General features: G+C 42.7%; 1 protein-coding gene across 5 annotated transcripts in view; it reads left to right on the top strand.

Annotated features, from left to right (window-relative positions):
* Positions 1-27673, top strand: part of TEC (tec protein tyrosine kinase) — a 169723-nt gene that overhangs the window by 39350 nt on the left and 102700 nt on the right. For 4 of the 5 annotated variants that reach the window (XM_030191357.1, XM_030191356.1, XM_030191360.1 and 1 more), the window contains exons 3-4: positions 15707-15811; positions 22384-22465. In XM_030191357.1, the coding sequence (XP_030047217.1) occupies positions 15707-15811; positions 22384-22465 (187 nt within the window). The remainder of the gene's footprint in view (positions 1-15706; positions 15812-22383; positions 22466-27673) is intronic. The other variant, XM_030191358.1, reaches the window with a different exon arrangement.

The following is a 27673-nucleotide window of genomic DNA, read 5'->3' as shown; positions in this document are numbered from 1 at the left end:
ATAGAAATCAAACAAAATAAAACATGGAAAAGAAAATAAGATGATACCTTTTTTATTGGACATAACTTAATACATTTCTTGATTAGCTTTCGAAGGTTGCCCTTCTTCGTCAGATCAGAAACAGTGCTGCTGAAAAGTCCTTGGACCACCCTGGTATTAAAGGTTATATAGATAGATCCTAAATCTATCTATATAGCTATGTGGATAGCAGTTTAATATTGCCAACCTTTCTATATAGCAGTGATGATTACATATGCAGCAGCAAACTCAGCACTTCAGTTTTTATGGATAGCAGTACTGAATATACATAACATGTAAACATTGTGACCATTGTTAAAATGGATTCAGCATTTGAATATTGCCCTGTTAATTTTTTACACAATTAGTTAATTAAAATAAGGTGTTTACATAGTTGCCTAAAGTGTGGTGATCCTGGCCACTAGTGAAAAAATTGCCACTGTCAGAGTACCCCCTCTGGCAGTAGGGACGGAACCTTCCCCTAAGCTGATGATATCTCCACCTTTCTGGGCTCCCAAACACTGAGGATTACCTCTGCCTATACTGGTTCTTGAGTCCAACATAAATCAGTAAACAAGATATTCTACTATATTCAGCGATTAATCAACTTATGAGTGCTTCTGACAACTTAATATTCTTATCCAGGTCTGCTACAGGACACAATTCCAGGCTTGGGGCCAGATGCACTGAACAATCGTTAGAGCCCTTCCCTTACCGATTCCCTTAGCGAATCGGTAAGGAATGGGCATGCATTAAGGAAAGGGAATGCAAATGAGCTGCTCGTTGTAGCTCACTTGCATTCTCTATTCCATCGTTAAACAGTCGGCCAATCGGCCGGTCGAGCATGCGCAGAGCAGCCAAGCGTTATGCTGGCTGCTCTGTGCATGCCAAATACGCCTCCCTGTGCTGCCCGAAGACGCTGGGCTGCTCACCTCCTCCGATGCGGCTTGATCCAGAGGACAGTGCAGTTGAGTATGCCCATTCAAATAAAATGTCTATTTTGGCTGTCATTCCCCACCCTTCAATAATAAAAATGTCTTTTTTGGCAGTGCTTCACTCAGCTGAGAGACCAGGAAGTCTCTGAGCCAATCACAGCGTGTTTAGCTCTGCTGAATGTGTTGTGATTGGCTCAGGGAATTCCAGGTCTCAGCTGAGTGAACACTGCCAAAAAAGACGTTTTTATTATTGGGGGGGGGGCAGGGAATGACGGCCAAAATGGACGCCCATCCAAAAACAAATTTCCATTTTGGCTATCATTCCCCCCCACCCCTTCAATAATAAAAACGTCTTTTTTGGAGGTGCTTCACTCAGCTGAGACCTGCAAGTCCCTGAGCCAATCACAACGCGTTTAGCCGAGCTAAACGCGCTGTGATTGGCTCAGAGACTTCCAGGTCTCTCAGCTGAGTGAAGCACTGCCAAAAAGGATGTTTTTATTATTGTGTGTGGGGGGGGTGATGAGCAGGGAAACCTCTTCTTCAGGGTTCAGCAGCAGGGTTAGACTGCGGGGGGGGGGGGGGGGGCGGGGAATGACGCTTTTTTTTTTTTTTTTTTGAAGCGGATTGTATTTTTGTTCCCTGATTTTTTTTTTGTTTTGTTTTTGTTACTTTGGGCCAAGTTTTATCCCGCGCAGCCCCGAGAGGTTCAGACCTCTCGTTAGATTTTCCAGCATTAAGGCAATCTGAAAAGGTTAGTGTATCTCATTACGATAGGGTTTGTACACAATTTGCTCATCTGCATTCCATTTTCGTGAGCTGCTACCGTCGTCGGAAAAAAGTCTTTAGTGCATGCCAGGGTTTACTACTTGCTCGTTAAGGGCTCGTTAAGTTTAGTGCATCTGGCCCTTGGTGTCCCATCTTACAGAGCTCCAACTTCAGAACAGCTGTGGAGGTTTCCTATTATCTGGCCCTTCCCCTACTGACTTTACAGCATTTGCTGAATTACTAGTAACTCTACAACTGTCAGACTCCCATATGCGTTTAGATTTCTTCCTCCATTTTCCTCACATGCAGGAGGACAAACATACCACCAGTCTGGGACTCGCCCTTAATCCTGGAGCCAATCTGGGTTTTCACCTTCTTTTAACTTAGCTATACTTTTCCCTGTTAAGGCCCAGCCTGACCCACCCTGGAAACTGTGTTGGCTTTTTTTTTTTAGCCACAAGGAACTTTGCTCCAGTATACCCAGGCGCTGAGTATCTCTTTCAGTAACTAAAGCAGCATTCCCACCTGCCTGTCCCCTGGCTGAGGGTTTCTATTACAGAGATGCCTTTCTCAGTGTTACATCCTCCTCCTTAACAATTCCCTGAGTCTGAATAGTCTCTCTTCCACCTCAAGCATAACACATTGAACCCCAGTCCTCAGAAGCAAATACTCACTACTGAGGAATCAGTTCTCCACTCCACATGCCATATCCTGGGGCTTTGAGGTAATTTCTGTAGGAGCCACAGCAGCTAACACGGTCAAACGGCAGCCCCTTCCGCATTTATCTTCAACAGTGTGGCTGCACTGGTGTCAACAAGACCAGGCTTTGGCGGGAGGGGGGGGGGGGGGTGGGGGACAGACTCATGGCAGTCTGAACTTAGCAAAGCTTCCAAAATGCTCTGAGCAAGCACACAAACCATAGTGCCTAGAGTTACTGGAGTGAGAGAAATAGATTTGTAATGAAGATATGAGAAGCCCAGCCCCAAGGGGGAGTGCTTGTGAGAGAGTGCAGGAGGAAATGTTCCTGGTTGTTGAATGACGGCAAGGGAAGAGTTTTTAGAATTAATGTTGTGGTTGAGGAAAGCATGAGGTCTTTGGTTGCCTTTGCCCCCTCCGGAACCCTGGAGGAGAGGGGGAGTCCTGGATGGAAGAAATAAACTAAGGCTGAACTCAAGAGGTTTCTGCCCATCAAAGCAGTAACTGTGAAGTGGAGGAATACTCCAGGTGTGAAGTAGGAGATTTCAGCCTGGGAGCAGGAACAGGGAAGAGCCTCTTGCAGCCCAAGGTAGTAGCCCGGAGAGGTACACCTTGGGAGAGTGGCGGCAGACAAGGAGATCTGGTCCATAAGAAGATCACTTGTGGCACCAGAGCCTTAGATTGTTCTACCTAGAAAGGAGTGGAGGAGTGGCCTAGTTGTTAGGGTGGTGGACTTTGGTCCTGGGGAACTGAGTTCGATTCCCACTTCAGGCACAGGCAGCTCCTTGTGACTCTGGGCAAGTCACTTAACCCTCCATTGCCCCATGCAAGCCGCATTGAGCCTGCCATGAGTGGGAAAGCGCGGGGTACAAATGTAACAAAAAGAATGGACAGGAGGAGTTGTAAATATGTCCTTACTCAAAGCCCATCTCTTCTCCCTTGCTTTTGGCGCCTAACCACCTTCCCCATTCATGATACCTACACTGACTACATAGTTTGTAACCTTTAGATTGTAAGCTCTCTTGAGCAGGGACTGTCCTTCCCCATGTTTAAACTTGTACAGCGCTGCGTAACCCTGGCAGCGCTATAGAAATGCTAAGTAGTAGTAGTACTTACTGTAGGATCTACTTCTCCGAGGACAAGCAGGCTGCTTGTTCTCATGATTGGGTCATCGTCCGCGATGGCCCAGGAGACCGGCAAATCCCTAAGAGAACAAAAAAACTTCTAGAACGCACCGGCACGTGGGCAGAATGAACCACGCATGCGCGAACGGCTTCCTGCCCACGGCGTGAGCATGCCCTCCTCAGTTCTTTTTATCTGCTTCTTGAATGACCCGTTTTTTCGCTGTGCTCATTTTTGGCCCAGGAGACTTCGTCTAGCGTATTCCGCTCTCCTTTTTTTCTTCTTCATTTTTGTATTTTATTACAAGTATTAAAAAAAAAAAGAAGTTAGTTTTTTCCTTATTTTCTTAGTTTTTTTAATACACTTGTTTAAGTTTCCTTCTGTTTTCATTGCGGCCGGCTTTTCTTTTCCTTTTTTGTGCCTATTTAATTGGCACGATCGAGTCCTTTAATTTTGCAGCCACCGTTTTTCCATCCATGTCATCGAGGACTCCCAGTGGCTTCAAGCATTGTACTCGCTGCAACCGGACCATCTTGGGTACTGACCCCCATGCATGGTGTATCCAGTGCCTTGGGCCTGATCATTTGCCAGCTGCTTGTAAGCTGTGCTCTTTAATGAAAAAGCAGACCCAAGTGTCTCGGGAGGCTCAATGTGAGAAACTTTTTGCAGATCGGTCCGGTCCTTTGGCATCGGTACCGAGGTTGGCGGCGTTGACGTCGAGGGAAGCATCATCTTTGAGAGCGCAGGTAATGGCTGCCGAACGACCTTATCGCGCTGGGATTAGCAAGGCATCAAGTGGGTCTCCACCCTGTCTCAAGGCCTACTGCTATGCAGGCCCCCGGGACCGACCGTCGGATCCGGCCCCGAGGAGGCATGAGGATTCCATGTCTTCCTCTTCGGTACCGAGGATCTTCGATGACGGGCATCGAGTGAAGGCTAAGAAGCACCGTCATCGATCTCCTTCCATGCGCGGTACCGAGAGCTCCGGGGAGCCGAGGGATTCGGCACCCGAGAAGCGTCGGCGCTGAGAGGACCGCTCACCCTCTATACAGGAGGTGCCGATGCGTTGGTCTTCTGGCAGCCTGGTACCGGCTCCCGAGCCCCCTCAGATTCTGCCACTGACTCCTGTGCCGGCCCCTCAGCCTTTTTTGATGGAAGCTCTTGACGAGCGCATCAGGGCCCTTCTTCCAGAGCTTCTGGAGGGATTGCTGCGCCAGTCTACTTCGGTGCCAGGGGTGCTTGCGCCTTCTGCACCGACTGTTGAAGCGGCATCTGGTCCTTCACCTGTGCTGAGGTCCACGTCCTCGGTGCCGCTTGCGGCATTGGCGTCAGCTGCCACCCTGGTCGACTCTCCTTCGACGTCGGCGGAGGAAGCTTTGCCGCAGTCCAGGCAGGAGTCAACTTCTTGACATCCCTCTTGAGGTTGTCGTTCCTTGACGTCGAGACAGGCTCGGGTTCGGGCTGCTCTTAGAGAGCTTTTGTCCGACACCGATGAAGAGCGCTCATGGGAGGAAGAGGAAGATCCCAGATACTTTTCTGAAGAAGAGTCCTATGGGGTCCCCTCTGATCCTACTCTGCCAATTGAAAGAAGGATGTCTCCCCTTGAGAGTCTCTTTTTTCCTCCGTTCGGGAAATGTCTAAGGATATTTCCTTCCCTATGGAGGTTGTGGATGAGCCCAGGGCCGAGATGCTCGAGGTCTTGGACTATCCTTCTCCACCCACAGAGGTTGCAACGGCCCCCTTGCATAACACATTCAGGGAAGTTCTTATGCGAAACTGGTCGTTCCCTCTATCTAATCCAGTGGTCCCCAAGAAAGCTGAGTCCCAGTACAGAGTCCATGGAGAGCCAGTAATGGTGAAGGCCTAACTACCTCACGATTCCATGGTGGTGGACTCTGCTCTCAGAAGAGCCAAGAGTACTAGAGACTATGCCTCGGTGCCCCCAGGCAGAGAGTCTAGGACCTTGGATTCTTTTGGGAGAAAGACTTATTAGGCCGCTATGCTCGCAGCCAAGATCCAAACATACCAGCTCTACATGAGCATCCACTTGCGGAACTCGGTGAGGCAACTGTCCAGTTTGGTCGAAGCACTTCTTCCAGAGCTTGCCGAACCTTTTCACCAGGTGGTCAGGCAGCAGAAGGCCAATTTCAGGGTTCAATAGAAACTCAAGACCAAATTAGGGCGAGAGGAGAATTTACTAAATAGCAATTCCAGGTTCCATTAAGTCTCCCATTGAGTCTGTGCTTGGGTTAATTGAATTTCTAAGTTGCAGTTTTTGTGCTTTTTTGCACTGATGACTCTTAATTGACACAAATGTACATATTTGATTCCATTGGAAAAAGAACCCAGCACCAAAGCACCAATAATTTTGTATCCTCGAAGACCCAATAATTAGCTGTGAAATGAAAACCTAAATTCAGAATTCCTTTTCCTCTTTTTTGTAAGCCACTTTCAGTTTCAAAAGACAGTGTATTAAGACAGCTAAACTAAAAGGTAGACCACATCCTGAGCTCTTGTGGAAAATGTGGCAATCCTCCCACTCCATCCCCAGCTATACCAAAAATTTAAAGGGGTAATGTGAATAATTTTGTGACTTTTTTTTTTTCTGGTTCTGGCAAACAGTAAATGACTTTTTTTTTTCTTTTGGTGTTCGTAAGTGATAGGCTCATTTTCAAAGCACATAGACTTACAAAGTTACATAGGTTACCGTGTAACTTTGTAAGTCTGTGTTCTTTGAAAATGAGCACCAGAATTTCCTATTCATTCTGGTCAAATTTGACAGTTGGCTACTAAAGTAGAAAAGTGCAGTTAAAGAAGTTATACTGAATATTTCTTCTTAAAATTTGCAAAAAAAATACTTCAAGGAATACATTTTAAATATAGAAAAATTCACTTCTCAGTTGTGCTTTATCCAGTGACAGGATAGTATAATAGACTTGGTACAGAGACAATAAAGCGTGGCAGTTTGTAATAATCATCTAATTGGACTGATAAGGAAAAGAAAATACTCTAAAACGAGTAGTTTAAAAAATTATTATACAGGGATTTTCCAGGTTTCCTTTGTAATGTTTATCTATATGAGTAAGTTTATTGTAATTAAAATAAAATCCAATAAATACAAAGAAATACATAAAAAAAATCTTAAGTGTGAGGAAGATCTATTTCATAGTCCTGTAAATGTTGACTTGTTTGGAGTTCTCCCAGGAATGATTTTTAAATTACTATTTTCAGAAGCAGTGTTTTTTTAAAAAAACAGAGCAAATCCAATTTCCCTACAACAGGCTTTTAAGTATGTACTTTCTCTGACACATACTTATGTTGAACTAAGGGAGTCTTTTACTAAGTGGTGGTAAGCCCAAAGCAGATTTACCATTCACTAAACCGGAAGTACCGCCAGGCTACCACAGCAGCCTGGCTTTAGTTTCCACCCACAGCACACGCCATTTCTAGCACTACAAGAATATTTTTATTTTTATAGCGCCGGTATTTATCCAGTGGTAATCGGGCAGTGCTACGCATTTCCCGGTTAGCATGGGAGCCCTTACTACTATCTCAATGGGTGGTGGTAAGTGCTCCCCCCTGAAATGGCCGCAAGGCAAGTGCTTCACGCCTCACAGCCATTTCTTAAAAAAATAAACAAACAGCTTTTTACCTGCTGTGGTAAAAGAGGGCCTCAGCGCATGTCAAAAACACGTACTGATGCCAGCACAGGCCCCATTTTTGCTGCAGCTTAGTAAAAGGCCCCTTAAGTTAGGAATTGCATGCCTCAAACTGCTCCTCGTCTTTTTTTTCCTTTTCCCCCCCCCCTTACTTCTATCTCTCTTAAAGTTCCTTTTTTGACTGCATTTCTCTTATCTGTCTTTTTATCTACCTATAGTTTATTCATATGTGCTATATCGCATTTGCTAACTTGCAGATCAAGGCAGTTCCCAATCTAAAAATACAAAGCAAAAATTCAGAAAAGGGACTACAAAAGTTTGACAGGAAAGAGCAAAATTCCATTCACATAGAGCAGTCAGTCAGAAGCAAAAGGAGATGGCAGTATAGACAGGTTAAGATGGGAAGAAAGGGGGCGGGAGAGAGGGAAAGGGGTAAAAGAGAAGGTAGAAAAAAGGTGAAAAGAAGAAGACTGAAGTATGAAGGAGGAGGATGAAATCAATCACACTCTTTCCATTCCCTACTTTTACTTTTGTAGTCCTCCCATTGCCACTTCTCTTGTTCCTATACCCCCTCCCAATCTTTAATCCACTTTCTAGCCCCCAATTTCCTCTACCCACCTCATATCCTTTCTTCTACCTCTAACCCCCTTATTTACACCAGCTTCTTCATCATTCATCCCCTTTCCGTCTCCAGTCTCATTTCCCCATTTATTATCCCCCATTTCTACTCTTACCTCTTTTTTTTTTTTTTTTTTTTTTAAGTTGTTCCCCCTACATTTGTTTCTTGCCTGCTCTGTAGCCCTTTGTCCTTTTTCAACTGCCTTCTAACCCCTCCAGGTTTTTCAAACCATCTCATCTCCCCATTTATCTGAACATTCAGAGCCGTACTCGTACATCTAATCATTATCCCTCCTAATCCGTGCTCAGTTTCTTAGTCAGCACCATAAGAATATTAGAATAGCCATACTGTCTCAGGCCAGTGGTCCATCTAGCCCAGTATCCTGCTTCCAACAGTGGCCAATCCAGGTCACAAGTACCTGGCAGAAACCCAAATAGTAGCAAGATTCCATGCTACCAATCTCAAGGCAAGCAGTGGCTTCCCCGTGTCTGTTTCAATAGCAGACTATGTACTTTGCCTCCAGGAACTTGTCCAAACCTTTTTTTTAAACACAGATAAGCTAAATACTGTTACCACATCCTCTGGCAACAAGTTCAAGCGATTAACTATTCTTTGGGAGAAAAATTATTTCCTCCTATATTTTCATGTGACTTCATTGAGTATCCCTCAGTCTTTGTACTTTTTGAAAGAGTAAAAAAATTGATTCACTTCTACTTGTTCTACATGATACAGTCCCTTACAGGAGACTCATGAACAAGCTGAGAGGGCTGAACTTAGGACCTAAAGTAGTGAACTGGATTGGAAACTGGTTGACTTGTCAGGTGGCAGAGGGTGGTGGTAAATGGAATCGGCTCTGAGGAAAGGAAGGTGGTTAGTGGAGTGCCTCAGGGGTTGATGCTGGAGCCGATTCTGTTTAATATATTTGTGAGAGACAATGCTAAAGGGTTAGAAGGAAAAGTTTTGCCTTTTTGTGGATAACATGAAGATAGCCAATAGAGTGGATACCCTGGTGGGAGTAGAAACCATGAGAAGGGATCTCCAAACTTTAGGTGCTCAGAGTACCGTGAAGGGGGGGGGGGCGGTCTGTTCAGCCCTTTGGGGGAACACCAGGTCTAATCCTTCAGAGTCTAAGTGCTGCTCCTAGTGTGGGAACCGTACAGCAGCGTTAGGAAGCTGCAAAATGTGTGCGCGGTTTAGTGTACAGGGCCCAGCGGCGCCAGAGTCAGCTGAGAGGTCTGTGGTGGGTGAAACCACAGTAGCCTTGGAGCTGATTTTGTTGGGAACGTCAGGCCTATTAGCGGTTCGTGCTTCTGCTCGCACCATTTTTTCTTCCTCATAGCAGGCCTTTGATATACTGACGGGGCAGTCGTTGGCTGAGCAGCACTCCGTTCCTGGGTCAGCTGAGGTATTGAGGGATGTTGCAGAAGATGCTGACCTAGTATCAGTTCCATTTTCCCCTGAATTTGTGCTTTTAATGCACAAAGCTTTTTCTGTTAAAGCGGTCAGGGGTGCCTCAGGTTTCCTCAGACCCCCATTCTCTCAGGGGCCCCTGGTGGTCCTGCAGCCACTTTTGCTGAAGCGGCTGCCTAGTTCGGAAAGAGGAGCTGCCAGTTGTCATTGCCCGGGCGCTCAAAGTCTTCAACATATCTTCCCCGAATTCCACATCAGGGTCGCAGTCTACCCGTTCCATTATGTCTGGCCGCCCATCTTGTTTCGATAATATGGGTTTCCCCGCCCCTTCGCCGGGACGTTCTGCGAGGATGTCCTCAGGAAAACTTGGGCACCCTGTTCGATTATGCCCTTCCACGGCACCTTAGTAAAAGACCCTCTTAGCAAAATATCAAAACAAAATAATTTCTGCAAACATTACATAACACATGGATCAAAACCAAGTAATTAAATAAAAAAAAAAAAGGAACGGAAAAGCAGTTTTCAGGCACTTACAAAAGGCCATATAATGTGAATTTCATTTTTAGTTCTTGTGGTAAAATATTCCAGAGAGATGGTGCAGTCCCTGAGAAAAATGTAGGGCCCTGTTTACTAAGGCGCATTTTCAGTGTGCGCTAACGCTAGAGACACCCATATATTCCTATGTGTGTGTGTCACATTAGTGTGTGCTAAAAATGCTAGTGCGCTTATAGCGCAGCTTAGTAAACAGGGCCCCTAGTTTGAGCTTGTAATTGAAGGCAAAGTGAGTGAAACATCCTAGCTAAGAATATAGGGAGTATGAAGGTATATACATTTGTTCTGTTTGCTTCTCTATAGTTAAGGACCTTCACTTTTTTTCCTGGCAATTTATCATTATAAGAACAAAAGTAGGAGAAAATCACTGGAAAGACTCCTTTTCCTAGTAAGTATCTGAGTTAATTTTGATGGCTATAAACCAGGAAGAAAAAAAGAATAAACTTGTCAGTGTGTTGTTAAGGTACATTCCTGGTTTTGTATGTGCTAACATGGTTTAAATACATTGTTAGTGATTAGGTTTTGTGGCATAAAATGGGAGTTGAGGTAAAAATCATATTACCATGTGCTAATCAGTGATGCACCTCAGCAAGTATAGTAATATTCATATAAAGCAGATTAGGAACCATAGCAAAGGAATAACGGAACATTACTTTTAAGTAAAGGACCGCACAACCTTTAAAATTGTAATTTTAATGGCCTGTGTCCACAGCAGCTCCCCTTCTGTTCTCCCAGTATCCTCCTCTCAAGCCTTCCTGACTCCCTTTCCTTGCTTACTAACATCTTATCCCTACAACTTTAGGCCCAACATTTTTTCTCTTACCCCTCATCCTACATATTTTGCTTTCTCTCTGCTGGCATCTCCCTTTTTTCTTTATTCTTTCTAATATTCTCTTCCTTCTAATGGGACATAACTGTGGTGAATTCCTCCCCAACAGCAGCTCTGGTCTCCTTCCTCAAGCGCAGCACCAGCAGGAACTCTGGTATTGAACCCAGTTTCCCTCAGTGCAGGCCTGTAGTCATGCCTGCAGTGTGCTTGTGCATGCCATTCTGTACTCCTTTCTTTTTTTTTTTTTTTTTTTTTAAATGCTGCATGGCCTACAGATTCCATTCTCTCTCATAGAAAAGAATCATTTGAACGATGCTTGTAAATAGCTTTAATAGTGGATTTCTTATCCTTCTAGACTGGTCCAGACTGATGGGTTATGTACCCATATCAGCAAATGGAGGCAGACTTGAGAAATTTGCAAACAAAGGAGAGAGTGCGTGTGGAAATTTATCTCGTGTCTATTCAATGTTGATATCATGAGAACCAGATTGGCCTGGTGTGTCCCAAGTACTAGGTTGAGAACCTCTGGTGTAGGCATTGCTCTCAGGGACTGGTCCTTGGACCTCGCTCTGGTTGAGCACAGAGATGTCTTCTCTTTGGGGTGTCAAGATGTATCCCACAGGCTTCATTTTTAGGCTAGCTGGTGATGAGCCTAAGGGGCCTCCAACCCCCACCCCATTTTATCTCTTGGGGACAACCTCTCCCCCCCTCTTTTCAGACTTAAAAAAAAAAGAGCAAGTGTACTTTTTGCTGTCAACTTTGCCTGCTTGTTTCAACTAATTCTGTTGAACAAGCAGGCAAGGAGCTGCTGTGATATCAGTGGCTCACATAATGGGCATAGACAATGTTTAAGTGGATTTTCTCAGCAGGCATTGCTGGGGGTGGAGGTGTGAAGTCCCTTGGCCTTTCAGGTCCTAGTAAATCATCTGGGTATTCCTTGCTTTGAGAATGCCGAGTAATGTTAGGACAATCATGGGCCTTTTTTTTTTTAATTTTAGTAGGTCAGTCATTCCTTAACCTGATCCTAGAGGCACCATAGCCAGTCAAGTTTTCAGGATACCCACAATGAATATTCATGAGAGAGATTTGCATGCAGTGGAGGCAGTGCATGCAAGTCTCTCTCATGAATATTCATTGTGGATATCCTGAAACCCTGACTGGCTGGGGTATCTCCAGGACCAGGTTTGGGAACCACTGTTATAGGTTGTTTAAAGGGAAGAGGTTAAGTAATGCAGTAATGGTTTGTTTTATGGGACGGGATTGATGATATATGATTTTATGTATTATTTTGTTTATATTGTAATTTATTTTGTGATTTTACTAATAGGTAACTCCTGTATTCTGTTCTGGGCATAATCAATAGAGTGGCTACATACATAGACATGAAAGGTGGCTAACTATTTGGTTATTTAGATAAAAGTTAATTATTTGCCTTTTATGGATTTCTTCTGTAGGGCTTGTTCTGCCCCCGTATTCATGGAGGCAGGGTGCATTGTTATGTATATTTAATATGAGTATTTTGTATTCAGTTGCATTGTAACATAGTAACATACATAGTAACATAGTAGATGACGGCAGAAAAAGACCTGCACGGTCCATCCATCTGTCTGTGTATAGGTAGCACTGTGTATTGTGGCTCTTCTCTCCCCCTATAGTTTGCAGTATCCTGTGATTGACTCCTTGTAAGCTTTCCTTATTGACTGTTAGCTCAGAGCTAGAGCTAGCCCACCCTCTCTGCCCCTGCTGGCTGCCTGTGTGAGAGAGCCCAGTCTTGCTAGCATATTTTTTTTTGTGATCAGCAGCTGTTCTAGGGACTGATCCCTCCTTAATTTGCTTTAATTCTATCAAGATTTTTCACCATCTCAAGTTATTCCCCTTTTATTTACCCTGAGTTTCTTCCCCTTATTTATTTTGAGAGTTACAGCTGTTCCTATCAGCTGGGCTGAGGTTCTGGCCAACTCCTTGCCTCTGGAGTGGCTAGATGGAGACTTTGAGCAGAAGGCAACAATTCTGTTTTAAGCAACTGAACTGTAAATTGAATTGTATTTGTTTGTTCTGTGTACTACAATAAAGGAGATTTGCTTAAGAATTGAGAGTCTACTGGTAAAGCTTCTGGAATGGTTTATGCTGGCTGTTGAAGCTATCCTATACGTTGCCTAGAACAGTACCGGGCTCATGATTTACAGTACAGCTGTAGCAAGTTTAGTCTTTTTATAAACCACCTGAGGTTGGGGGTCATCTGTATATAGTGTGCATTCATCTCCTGAATTCTGTTTTAGTCCTGGGGCTAAAGATCATCTCAGTAATGTGGGGAGATATTTGATGTACGTGTTAGAGCTGGATTGAGACTACATTGTTATACTCTTTCCTCAGTTCAGAATCTGTCTGCCTGCGTGTTATTTATAATTTACAGCTGATGGATTAAATGTATAGAAGTTCCTTTTTGACTGCCCTGATTCTAGTTTGTGGTAGTTTGATGTTTAAACTGGGTGCCAAGTTGAATTTAAAAGCCTTTTTAAGTTGGTAAAACTACAATTATTTTCCTGAGGCTTTTTAACATTCTAGTCCAGTGGTTCCCAAACCTTCTTGGGTCATGCCACTCCTAGGCAACACATTTCCTCTCGGGTCTTCTCCCCCCCCCCCCCCCCCACAACAACATTGAGTCCTACCTTTGAAGGCGGGGATGCCCAAGCTCTGCCAACTGAAGAGGTCCATTGCCCCAGGCCCACGTTCTGTGCTGCCTGTGCATTGAGCAAATCAGTGGCATGCTTCAGCCACAGACACCAGCATTCCCATTCATACCCTCATTCTCTTACACCTTTCCATCCAACATCTGCCCTCTGTTTCTGCCTCCTCTCTGTCTCCCTCCCCCCCCCCCCCCCCACACACACTCCTGCTGCTGCTACTTCTCTAGACCAGTAGCAGTGGCAAAGCAAGCTACAGCCACTGCAAGGCAGAAATCTTCATTCATGTGGCTGCTCTTTTGTGCCCTGGAACAGGAAGTGATGTCTAAGGGAGCAAGACTGTCAGCAGCAGATGTGGAGAGTCCGACCCTGTGGTGGCTGCTCTTGTTTTGCCGCCGACGCTGCTGCTGGTTAATTGTGCACTACGGGAGGTTGGGGGCAGTCGATGATTATAAATGGTCATGATTATATGAGAGATTATAAATGGTCATGACTATATGAGATGACCCCTTTATTAATTGTTAGCGCTTAGTGTGTTAGTTTCCACCACTTGTGAGCTGTGTACCATCTAGAGAAGCAGCAGCAGTGGCTTTGGTGACGGCGGGAGGGAGGTGGGGAAAATTATGCTTTGGCACTCCTGTTACTTTGCTGCAGTGCCCCAGGGTACTGCTTCGCACAATTTGGGTCCCGCTGTGCTAGTCCAAAGTGTGTAAGGGATGCGGTCACTGTTTTGGGACTTGGGGAGGAACCCAATTCTGACTTTTGTGATTTTTTGTTTTTCACTAGGAACTCTAGTATCGTACAGTCTCTTTCTTATGTAAATGGGAAAGAACTGTTGTTGGATAAATGAAAAGACGGATAATATAGAAAAAAATGCATGAACCCCTAAAACAATGCATAAACAAAGGCATAAAGTTCCCTATTTTCAAAAATAGTTCTAAAGCAAAGATTTTTAATAGAAATAAATATGTTGACATCACCAGGGGTGTCTGTCGGATTAGTGAAGGTCAGATAATCGAGACTGCACTGTACTCTGAGGACGTACAAAATAGTTTACTAATCCTGAAATAGAAAAATTGCTGTTCACACAGAAGTCTTTGTAATTATTTGGAGTAGTGATATTTGTCTAGTCTGGAAGACCTGAAATATTTCATCTTCATTTTTACATTGTATCTTAATCACCGCTATCACCGATCCTCTTCAACCTAATGATGAGCCAAGCCCTTATCCAACCAAGGCCTTAACCCTTTCATCTATGCAGACAATGTGGCAGAGCTGGTGGTGGGAGGGGAGGCTGGTTGGGAGGCAGGGATAGTGCTGGGCAGACTTATATGGTCTGTGCCCTGAAAATGACAGATACAAATCAAGGTAAGGTATGCACAAAAAGTAGCACATATGAGTTTATCTTGTTGGATGGACCGTGCAGGTCTTTTTCTGCTGTCATCTACTATGTTACATTGTATCTTAATGGACATTGCCTGGGATCCAGTTGAACTGTCCTTGGTTTTTGTTTCCCTCTTGATTCAGAGTGAAACTGTGAATATCTTTAAACTTGAAAATATTACACTCATTGCAATATTTGTTTTAACAATGAAGAGAGAAATGCTATAATTTCAGTAACATTTAAGTATTTCTTAATAGAGGAGGTAATTTTTCAGCTGCCACAGTGGCTTAAAATAAAGGCTGGCATCTTTGTTTAACTTCCTTTTTTTTCTGCTGATTTCTGATGTAATTTCTCATTTTTTTGTGAGAGGTTGAACTTCTTGCTGGGATTAGTGTGGTGTACGAGTCCTTTGGTTAGATAGATTAGATAACCCATATATTCAGAGCTGCTGTCCTTTATAGGTAGCACCACTGAATACATAAATAATGCTTGCACTGTTCTACAGCTTAAATGGATAAATTGTACCTGCTAAAAATTAGCACTAAACAAATTAGTGTTTGGCCCTCCCTCACTCCACCTGTACGCAGGCCAAATAAATTGATAATATCTGGCTATTTACCATTTTAAATGGCTCGATATTATCCATATATTTAAAAACAACCTCATATAGGTAAGACAATTATGATCGCTGGCTGCTGGCGAGCATGTAATTGCCTTTGAATATTGGCTTGAAATGTTCATCTTCCAGAGGTGGTTACCCTGATCTCATTACTATTTTTAACCTATCTTTTCCTCAGGGAAAGGAGACTCGAGAGATATGTTGTCTCCATGTGTTTTCCCCGCTCCCTTTCAAATATTTATTTAGTGCCCTATGAATACAAAGTTTTTGGGATGTGTCAGAACGCAAGTTTTTTTTATTGGGGTGATGTTCTTGGACCCAAGCATGACCTGGAAAGAAAGCTGTTCTTAGTCTAGGTTGGAAGGTCTTGTTTTTCTGTATCTGTCTTGGCTTAGTATTTTATTCCTTTCACAGAAGAAAAACAAAAAGGGATCTGTTGATCTTTCAAAGGTCAAATGTGTGGAAATTGTGAAGAATGATGGTACTTTCATTCCCTGTCAGAATAAATATCCTTTTCAGGTAAGACTGGTTTATTTATTTTTAATGTAGTTGGGTTTGTGTGCCAAATATCCAGTATTCACCTTTTCTTTTTTCTTTTTTTTTTATATTTCTAAAATTACAATTATAATATCAAGTAATCAACTTGCTAAAGCAAAAGAGATCACATCAGATTGTACCAGGTCAAAATAGCCTCGACAAAAAAATCCCCTAACAAAAAAGCTCCTGACATAATAGCCGCTGATTTAAGTCTCTTATAGCCCCTGACATATTAGCCCCCGACAAAATGGCCTGGCATATTAGCCCCCCTGAATACGCAACTGCTTTGTGAGAGACAGTGACAGCAAGGGAGGCCAGCAGTATCATGCAGGAGTTTTTTAATGTGTGTCCCTATCTATACCTATACCCATCACATCGGGCTCCTACATTTCAGGCTAAATAACACACTTTGCTTATTTACTGCTCAGATTCTTACATATTTCTGCTCAGTATATGTCGGATCACCGGCTCTAATTGAAGGAAAAAAAACTCAAAATAAATTCAGTTTAATTTCATTGTTTTTGACTGGATAAAAGCAACTTTGTCTCCTTGCACGCTACAAACAAGCAACCTCTCCCTTTCCTGTGATGAGCTGGATCTACAACAACAAAAGAAAAAAGCCTCTAGTGATCTTCATCAATTGGATCATAAAACAACACCAGGATTCAGGAACTGCATAATGACAAAACCCATAACTGCAATTCCGTGAGTTGAAGTTCATATCTTTAACCTATATTATCTCTACATTTCTGATATCCTGCTGAAGCTCCTCCTCAATTAAAACTACCAATAATCTCACAGATGTGAAATACAGTTAAGGGACTTGCCCAAGGTCACAAGGAGCTGTGGTGGGAATTGACCCCAGGTAGTCAAGATCAAAGCCTGCTGCACTAACCGTTAGGCTACTCCTCCACTCCAAGTTCAGCTGTTAAAAAGTCAGCCATAATTAGAGACTGGATTGAAACTGAACAACTAGGTTTACTGTTTATAACAGAAATGTAGCTACACCTTCAAGATGACCCAGCACTGCTTGATTTATGTCCACTGGGCTATAAAATAACACACATCAACAGAAACAAAAAGAAAGGATGAGGGGTTGACTTAATATATAAATCTTTCTTCACCGTAGAACTCATTGTTGAGCACATATCCTCTACAGTTGAAATTATGGCATGCAAAATCACTGATACAACATTAACTGGTCAGTTATGCTGCACATTTTTCTCTCGTCCTCCAGGAAGTTGGTCCAATGCCCGAGATGATTTCATGGATTTTGTATCTAATATTTGCACTAACATCTCAGATGTCCTACTAGGAGATATCAACCTACGCTTAGAAAACCACCATGACACCAGCACTAGGACTGTAAGAAACTTCTTGCACCAATGGAACCTAAAAACATCACAAGCCACCTCATCTCATTCAAAAGGTCACCTATTAGATATACTAGCTTACAGGTTCTTTGCCAATAACAACCATATACTAGAAAATCATAATTGCGAAGCGGTGCTGTGGTCAGATCACAGCAAACTCACATTCACACTTCAATGGAAAGAGAATGGCAAGAATAGGGAAGCGAGGACACCACACACTGTTATAACGAGAGGGAAGGTGGATTTCATAGCTTCTGGTTAACAGTGCTGAATGATCAAACAAACATATCACCTAATAGCATACACTTCATGAGAAACTGGGATGAACTAAGCAAGAACATGCTGAACAAAATAGCACCACTTAAAAATGAAAACAAGGAGCAAAAAAAACAACCATCCTGGTTTAATAATGAGGTACTACAGATGAAAAACTCTGTAGGAAACTGGAAAGAAAATGGTCCAAAAACAAATTGGATGTGAACAAAGCTGTAAGAATGTACAGACACAGCATAAAAGCAGAATACTACAGCATATACGTGAACCCAGGACAGATTAATAAGAAAAAAAGTGTATGAACTAATGAACAATGTATTAAACACCCAAGCTCTACTAGCATCAAATGAAACACCAACTGCAGATGAGCTCGCACAATACTTTGGCAAAAAATGATAAAAATAAGATTGAATCTCACTGTAACACAAATATCCCTCACAGATTTCTTACACGAATGTGAAACATCATATCAAGGCAGACAGAATCCGGTCCTCCTTTAAAATACCTACAACCAACTCAGTCAAAACATTATTGAAAAAAATATGCACATTCTGTTTATTAGATAGCTGCCCTAATTCTATGATGACAAACTCACCAGATTGGTTCATTGAATGCTTTACTGAACACACAGAATATTCTCCTGAATGGTAATTTTCCTCATGATAAGGATGACGACATACTTATTCCAGTCCCTAAAAATTTTGCTAGTAAGATCAGCAAACTATAGACTAGTGGCTTCAATACCACTACTGACCAAAACAATGGCGGGACTAGTACCACAACAATAATGGAACATTGTCGCATTTCTCAATCCTTCATAGCTCTCAATCAGGTTTCAGACCATACCACAGCACTGATACAATCATAACTACCCTGATAACAAAATTCAGAAGATTAATATGCCTAGGTCAGAGAATCCTAATACTACAATATGATATGTCAAGTGCTTTTGATCTAGTAGATCACACAACACTAATGACCCTGCTCGACAACATGGGAATCATGGGTGCAGTTGGCAGCCTGGTTTAATGGTTTCCTAAGAACTAGATCCTATCTTGTAATGATGTGCAATCAGTTCTGAGCCTCCTGGATCTCTGAATGTGGGGTGCCAGAAGGTTCTCCAATATCACCGATATTGTTTAATGTTGTTTTGACTCCACTCAGCAAGATGTTGGGAAAAAATGGGATATAACTCATTTATATATGCTGGTGATATCACTGTTTATATACCATTTAATAATAACATCACAGAGATATTGGGTAAGGTTAAAAAAGGTCTGGACCTTATGGAAAATTGGGCCACAACTTTCAAAATTCAACTAAACAGAGATAAAACCAAATTCCTGGTTCTATCCAGCTTGCACAACCCCACTTCATACCAAAACTTCACAATAAACGCGCAAATGTACCCAATTGAAACACAGCTAAAAATACCAGGAATTATTCTTGATAAACATCCGTCTCTTAAAAACCATGTATCGGAAGTCACATCAAAGAGTTTCAAAACTTTATGGAAACTGAGGAGGATTAGGGACTATTTTCCTAGACAATCACTTCATCTCATAGTACAAGCGATGATATTGTCCCAACTAGACTATTGCAATGCAGCATATGTAGGGTGCAAAGAGAACACACTAAATCACTGCAGACTGTCAAAAACATGGCAGGAAGACTGATATTCAAAAATTAGAAATCTGAAAGAGTAACCCTATTACTTATGATGTTACACTGGCTCCCAATCAAGGCCAAATTATTTTTCAAAACTAGCATTATAATTTTCAAATTACTGCTTGGTATGTCTCCTGATTGCATACTAGACCTGATTGAACTATCACCAAGAAATGCAAATCCTGGAATCAGAGGTTACCTACTTCTTTACCTATCCAACTGCAAAAACATAATTTACAAATCGTCTATATGTAGCATTTAGTTATATGGGTTCTAAATGGTGGAATTCAATTTCCAAGGTCACAAGAAGCATTTCAAACTATCTCCAATTCAGAAAAAAACTAAAAACCTACCTTTCAAGTTAATTATGTGTGTTACTGATGCTCCATAACTAATCTGTAATAACAATTCTCCACAATACTTTGTAAGCGTAATGCATCGCTGTAATTTCCTTAACTGTTAACATGTAAGCTGCTTTGAACCGAAATTTGCTTTTGGATAATTGTGGGGTAGAAGAATGAATGAATAAATAAATAAATAACATAAATAAATTACAGTGGCCTTACAACTAGAGAAGCCAGAGTTCAAATCCACTTCTCTCTAGGATCTTAGCCATTAATGTGCCTGGGCATCTCCACTTTTGCCTCAAACCCAGTGAGCATTCATGTTGAGGCCACCCACTCCCTCATCATAAAAGCACAGCAGTACTCAGAGCTGCTGAGATCAGCACTGCAGAGTGCTGCTTCTGACTGCCGCAGTTTTAGTGGGGAAGAGGGTAGCAGGCCCTGGGGTTCTTCAGCTAGTGGAGCTTGGAAATTCCTGCTAGGAAAGGTGTTTATTTTTTTTAAACTTGGGGGGGGGGTAGGGGGAGGGAGGGAAGAAATGTGTGCCCACCCAAGTTACACATCACCTTACCCCAAAATTGCTTTCTGACTACACTACTGTTTCTCCTTGGGCAAGTCACTTTGTCCTTCATTGCTTCAGGCCCAAACGTAGGGGCTAGTATGGTAAGCTACGCTATCCTTTAGCCCAATGCTTTATGCCTGATTTTCTTGTGCTAATCTTATTCCCGATATAATAAAAAAATTTTAGTATGGGAAAATCACCAGTAAAATTTCTGCGCAAAAAGATATAATGGTGGGCATACAAAAGGATGAATTTTAAATTGCTCTTGATGTAAAAAATATGCTAAAATCTTTATAGCAGCTCTGAGCTGGGCTGAAGATGCAGCATATGAGCAAAAGGGTCATCTGAGATGAAATGTGGCACATTACCTCAGATGACCTTATTTGCCTATGACCCCTTGTGGCCCAAGGCAAAAGATCCTCTGCTTGACTGTCCCCTCCTACCTCAAAATCAGGAGGAAGGAGTGATGCCCACTTGCTCCTGCCTCTGGCACCACTATGATGCAAAATGGCAGCATCTGACCCTCTAGTGGTGCTTTGGGACACAACAGTAGGGTTCAGTGTACCAAGCTGAGTGAATGCTTTTCTTATTTGGCAGACTGAACCCTAGCAATGTGTTTTCACACTTCACTAAGGGGTCAGGTGCCACCATTTTGGAAGATGGTGGCAGGAGGAGAGAGATGCTGCTTCACACCTCCCCAGTCCAGGTGAGTATTACTGGTATAGGAGTGTCCAGAAGTATGGAGGCTCTCTGATTGAGGGCCTAGATGTGCCAGTTGCTTGGGCCAGAGGTACCCTTAACCAGATAGCCCAGAGGGGTGGCAGGGAGGCCACAAGGAAATACTTGAAGGTGGTGGTAAGGATAGAGAAGGGATCAGGTTGCCAGTCTTTTTTTTCTTTTTTTTTTTTTTTTTCAACCTTCAAATGTCTCCATTTCTGTATATGAGTGAGTCCTAGCTTACACTCTGGTTCACTACAAGCAAACTGCTTCCCTTTTTGTCAGATTGCTGCAGGTTATCATGATGGTATGCACTTATTTTTTTTTTTGTCATTGCACACTTTTTAGTGTCACAGTAATTTTACATTCTATTAGTTTACTGTATTGAGAGTAAAAGAATTTTTTAGTGAGTGCATTAGAATAGTGTGCCCTGAAGCTTAGTGCAGTGTTCTAATGACAGCTTATTGTATTAAGCTGTTAAGTTTCCTTTTCAAGGGAACTTACTAACTGTTGTATCTGATATGTAACTCACTTTGACTTGGATTTGGAAGATTGTGTTCAAATCAAAACAAATAAGCAAGCAAGCAAAAACCCTGAGTGTTAAAAGTTAATTAATTAAAAAATATATTTTTTTAAATTAAAAATTGGCACCTCCATTTTAAAACCCCAGGGGGTTGTTTACTAAAGCTTAGCTCCAGTTATCTGCAGCAGGGCCCATAGGAATAAAATGGGCCCTGCTGCAGATAACTCAAGCTAAGCTTTAGTAAACAACCTCCCCTTGAGTGTTAAAGTTAATTAATTTAAAATCTCTCTCTCTCTCTCTCTCTCTCTCTCTCTCTCTCTCATATTTTTTATTAATAAACATTGGCACCTCCATTTAGGTACACAGATGCCGCGCGCTGGGTGTTAATTCTATAATGGCATTTGTGCACATCTTTCAAACTTGGTGGCTGCAACAACCTTCCTACACCTCATAGCTCTTGAAATGTATGTTCAGTGTGATCTTTGAAACCCTGCATTATTCTCAGTCTCATGGAATAGCCCAGGACCTGTGCAGTACACCGATTGTGTTTATACTTAGCCCACAGTCAATAACACTGGTAATGAAATAGTATTTTTTGTTGGAGAGATTGGCGAAGCTCTTGAGGAAGCCATTGCAAAACAGCAGTGCTCTGTCAAGCGGGGACTGATCAGCCAGATAAGTTGCTGTTCTTTAGCCAAGTTTGTTGCAATATAATTAAGCTCTTTAAGCAAATAAGCAAAAATAAATTAAGAGGAATATATAATAATTTTTGTTAAATGAAGTAAAATCACTATATTAAAAACATAAATGAGGAGGAGGTTTTTTAGACCTGTGAATATACTGCTCAATGTTTTAATGATGAGTCACTTATTTGATTTCAAGATACTCTTGATTTTTGTTGTCAAGCAACTGAGGTCTTTGGGTTATTTCAGATTCAGTATAATGGTTTACACCTACGTACAGATCTATACATGCCCCTTTTTTGTTGGGATATAATAAAAAAAAAAATGGCATGATAGAATGGAATCTCTAAAATAGTCTGATACAAAAACATATTATAACAACTAAAACAAATTTTCCTTTTTTTTTTTCAGGTTGTGCATGATTCTAATACGCTTTACATTTTTGCTCCCAGTGCAGACAGCAGGTACCTGTGGGTGAAGAACTTAAAAGAAGGTAATGTTTATCTGATAGGTTTTACTGTATAGCTTTATCTTAAAACTATCTGCACTAATTGTGGGTAACAGCTCTATAATTTTGTAGAGGATTCAGCTTTGATATTTACAAACCAGCAACATGTTCTATATATTTATCAATAACATTCTAATTTTTGGATGCTAAAATATATATCGATACGGTATCTTGGAAAAAATCTTCACTTTTTTCACAATTGCTGTCTAAAGTATGCATTTTGGAGGCAATTGTGTATAAATTGCCACCTCCATTTAGGTGCACTGATGCCGAGTGCTGGGTGTTAATTTTATAATGGCATCTGTGCACATCTTTCAAACTTGGTGGCTGCCACAACCTTCCTACACCTCATAGCTCTTGAAATGTATGATCAATGTGGTCTTTGAATCTCTGCATTATTCTCATTCTCATGAGAATAGCATGACCTGTGCACTACAGTGATAGTATGCTGGAAGAGTCATGCGGTACAGAAAGGCTGCCATAACAGCTGAGTTTGAACCAGGACTCCATATTACTCCCCCCCTCCTCCTCCCCCACCTCACCCCACCCCCGAGGCAAATTCTGCATGGAATAAGGTAATTTCTGGGCCACAGGGGAATTCTGTGCAATTTTTGCAATGTTCAGCTGTGCAGAATTTCCCCAGGAGTAAGTACTGTTTCATCCAAATACATAGAATGAAAAATGTTAGTAAAATATTTGCTTTTTAAGTCACTTTCCTTCTAAACACATTTAAAATTAAATACATCATAAGCCAGTATATTCTAAGTAGGTGTAACTAGGTTTGTTAATAACCACTGACCATAAGTATGGCTGTCATTTTGCTACCCCAAACATTGGAAAAATATAAATAAAAGGGGTAGTGGCAGAGGCGTTTTAATTCTTTTTGGTTATTCCAATCCCTGAAAATACAACACGGTTTGTGTGTGTTTAAATTAGAGCTGGGGAGGCATGAAGAAATCACTCCTAAATCTCACACTCTGTTGGGTGAAGGGCACTGTGACTCCATACACCTTCAATTCTAATTTAGAAAAATAATCCCCAGACTTTTTCTTGGGGTTTCTGTCTTGTCCACATTTACCGCTATCACATAGACGGTCCAATGTGTGCCAAATTGGAACTACTGCCCAGCTACTGCGTGCCCTGGGTGATAATTCCATTTTTGATGCGCGGCCAAAACACGCGGTAGAAAATATTTTCTACCGCATGGTTCTTAGTGAGCGGTAATCGGCAATTTACGCTCGCTGGCTGCTAACTGCCTGGTTAGTGTGTGAGACCTTACTGCTAAGTCAGTGGGTAGCGGTAAGGTCTCAGGCCGAAAATAGAAGCGCGCTGGTTTTAATTTTGTCACACATACATTTTTGGCCACAAAAAAATTCCTTTTTTCCAGGCGTGGTGAAAAAATGACCGCGCATCCAAAACACAAGCCTACACCAGCACAGGCCACTTTTAGGCGCGCCTTAGTAAAAGGGCCCCAGAGTGCCTCAGGGTTTGGTCCTATCCAAAATATTAACATTTTTCTTGCCCTTCTGGCATTACTAATTCAAGTTTCTGGGCTAAATGCTTACCTATATATAGCTGATATACCGTTAGTCATTGCCCACAATTCATGGGATGGTGTTTTTTTAGCTATCTCTGAACCAGAAACTAGAACATATAAAGCATTGGTTAGAAAGATGATCATGGCTTAGACTATTGCAATTTACTTTCACAGGTCTCCCACTTAGCCATTTATCTCCTCTTCAGTCTGTTCAAAATTCTGCTGCACGACTAATATTCTGCCAGTGCCATTATGCTCATATTAGCCCTCTCCTCAAGTCACTTCACTGACTTCCTATTCGTTCCCGCATACACTTCAAACTCCTCTTATTGACTTATACAGTGGTGGAAATAAGTATTTGATCCCTTGCTGATTTTGTAAGTTTGCCCACTGACAAAGACATGAGCAGCCCATAATTGAAGGGTAGGTTATTGGTAACAGTGAGAGATAGCACATCACAAATTAAATCCGGAAAATCACATTGTGGAAAGTATATGAATTTATTTGCATTCTGCAGAGGGAAATAAGTATTTAATCCCTCTGGCAAACAAGACCTAATACTTGGTGGCAAAACCCTTGTTGGCAAGCACAGCGGTCAGACGTCTTCTGTAGTTGATGATGAGGTTTGTACACATGTCAGGAGGAATTTTGGTCCACTCCTCTTTGCAGATCATCTCTAAATCATTAAGAGTTCTGGGCTGTCGCTTGGCAACTCGCAGCTTCAGCTCCCTCCATAAGTTTTCAATGGGATTAAGGTCTGGTGACTGGCTAGGCCACTCCATGACCCTAATGTGCTTCTTCCTGAGCCACTCCTTTGTTGCCTTGGCTGTATGTTTTGGGTCATTGTCGTGCTGGAAGACCCAGCCACGACCCATTTTTAAGGCCCTGGCGGAGGGAAGGAGGTTGTCACTCAGAATTGTACGGTACATGGCCCCATCCATTCTCCCATTGATGCGGTGAAGTAGTCCTGTGCCCTTAGCAGAGAAACACCCCCAAAACATAACATTTCCACCTCCATGCTTGACAGTGGGGACGGTGTTCTTTGGGTCATAGGCAGCATTTCTCTTCCTCCAAACACGGCGAGTTGAGTTCATGCCAAAGAGCTCAATTTTTGTCTCATCTGACCACAGCACCTTCTCCCAATCACTCTCGGCATCATCCAGGTGTTCACTGGCAAACTTCAGACGGGCCGTCACATGTGCCTTCCGGAGCAGGGGGACCTTGCGGGCACTGCAGGATTGCAATCCGTTATGTCGTAATGTGTTACCAATGGTTTTCGTGGTGACAGTGGTCCCAGCTGCCTTGAGATCATTGACAAGTTCCCCCCTTGTAGTTGTAGGCTGATTTCTAACCTTCCTCATGATCAAGGATACTCCACGAGGTGAGATTTTGCGTGGAGCCCCAGATCTTTGTCGATTGACAGTCATTTTGTACTTCTTTCATTTTCTTACTATGGCACCAACAGTTGTCTCCTTCTCGCCCAGCGTCTTACTGATGGTTTTGTAGCCCATTCCAGCCTTGTGCAGGTGTATGATCTTGTCCCTGACATCCTTAGACAGCTCCTTGCTCTTGGCCATTTTGTAGAGGTTAGAGTCTGACTGATTCACTGAGTCTGTGGACAGGTGTCTTTCATACAGGTGACCATTGCCGACAGCTGTCTGTCATGCAGGTAACGAGTTGATTTGGAGCATCTACCTGGTCTGTAGGGGCCAGATCTCTTACTGGTTGGTGGGGGATCAAATACTTATTTCCCTCTGCAGAATGCAAATAAATTCATATACTTTCCACAATGTGATTTTCTGGATTTAATTTGTGATGTGCTATCTCTCACTGTTACCAATAACCTACCCTTCAATTATGGGCTGCTCATGTCTTTGTCAGTGGGCAAACTTACAAAATCAGCAAGGGATCAAATACTTATTTCCACCACTGTAAGTGCATTCACTCTGCAGCTCCTCAGTACCTCTCCACTCTCATCTCTCCCTACATTCCTCCCCGGGAACTCCGTTCAGTGGGTAAATCTCTTATCTGCACCCTTCTCTTCCACCATATGCCTGGAATAGACTTCCTGAGCCGGTACGTCAAGCTCCATCTCTGGTGGTCTTCAAATCTAAGCTAAAAGCCCACCTTTTTGATGCTGCTTTTAACTCCTAACCCTTATTCACTTGTTCAGAACCCTTATTTTATCATCCTCACTTCAATATTCCCTTATCTCTTGTTTGTCCTGTTTGTCCTAATTAGATTGTAAGCTCTGTCGAGCAGGGACTGTCCCTTCATGTTCAAGTGTACAGCGCTGCGTACGTCTAGTAGTGCTATAGAAATGATATAGTAGTAGTAGGGTTATTTCTTAATCCAAAGTTCAATGAACAGTATGGGCTGTTAGTCACACTTAGGTAATCTAATACTACAAAACTGAAAAACAGCCAAACCCAATCTCAAAGGGTCATGTGTGGAGAATATACAACAATAAATGACAAATGGGAAATACCCTCAGAAACCAAGGTCACTGCCAAGGTCTGACCATCAAGACACTGATATCTATATACGATTTATGTGCCTGTGATCTTTCTTTCATGGGGTATATTTTCCCATATCTTGTCAATAGAATTGATTCACAATGAAACCATTACTTCCAAACATTTCTGAGTGCAAAAAACTCTCCAAGCAGCAGCATTACTTTAAATAAACAAACTTAGCTGTCTCATTGCTGGCTTAATACCCCACACTCCAACTGGTGTTCCTTGTCATCAAGCAGATGAAGCCATTACGTATGGGTTATGTCCATCAACCAGCAGGGGAGATAGAGAGCACTCAAACTTTCACAGTGCCCTCTTGGCCAGCTAGCTCCACTGCCTCTTCAGTATTCTCTATCTCCCTTAGCAGGGTGGCTGCAGCTTGTTCGCGCTCCAGAAAAATCTGCCGGGAGGTGGTTCCTGGCTTGCCAGTTGTTAACCGGGGTGTTGGAGGCTATAGCAGCTTCACTTTAAAGGCACATAGGTTAGCCCTTTCCCTGCCTTACCCATACCTCTGTGGATGTGGACATATTGCCTTGTTTTCCCTGTCCTTACCCACCAACAGTGGATGCAGGCATATAGGTTCGCCCTTTCCCTGCCTTTCCCACTCATCTGAGCCTCCGGAGTCTTCAATACCTCTGCTTTCCTCACAGCTTAAAAAAAAAAAAAAAGTCACGTCGCGTTTTTAAACGCAGAGACGCTGGAACAGAGGTTTTTGACCTGATTTTCAGCAGGATCATAGTTGTACACTAGATCCTTTGAGGTAAGAGTGTTTTCCAACTCCTCCGGGGTGGGCCCGCGATCGGGGTGATTTTGGCATGAAACTGCCATTTTGGATTTTACCGCCGTTTTTCGTCGATGGCTGCGGACAATGTAAAGCGCTGTTCCACTTGTGGCAAGCGCGAATCAGCAGCAGGGCTCTGTAAATCGTGCTGTATTGGCGTAGGAGCTGGCCCGAGCATGGCGAGCGATGTTCCTTCCCGCTCTGAGCTGGCAGCGGGCGCCATTTTGCTTACACCGCATGGCGCGGCCTCCGTGGACACGGAGAGACCTGAGCCGGGTGGGGCACCTCGAGATGAGGTTATTTCAGGAGTGGCTAGCACCGGACAGGATTTGGGTGCCCAGGGTGAGATTTTCTCCCCG

The sequence above is a fragment of the Microcaecilia unicolor genome, chromosome 2, assembly GCF_901765095.1.
Source record: "Microcaecilia unicolor chromosome 2, aMicUni1.1, whole genome shotgun sequence".
NCBI classification, from domain to species: domain Eukaryota; kingdom Metazoa; phylum Chordata; class Amphibia; order Gymnophiona; family Siphonopidae; genus Microcaecilia; species Microcaecilia unicolor.
Note: the sequence above shows the minus strand (reverse complement) of the source record. Positions and strands in the feature narration are given on the sequence as shown.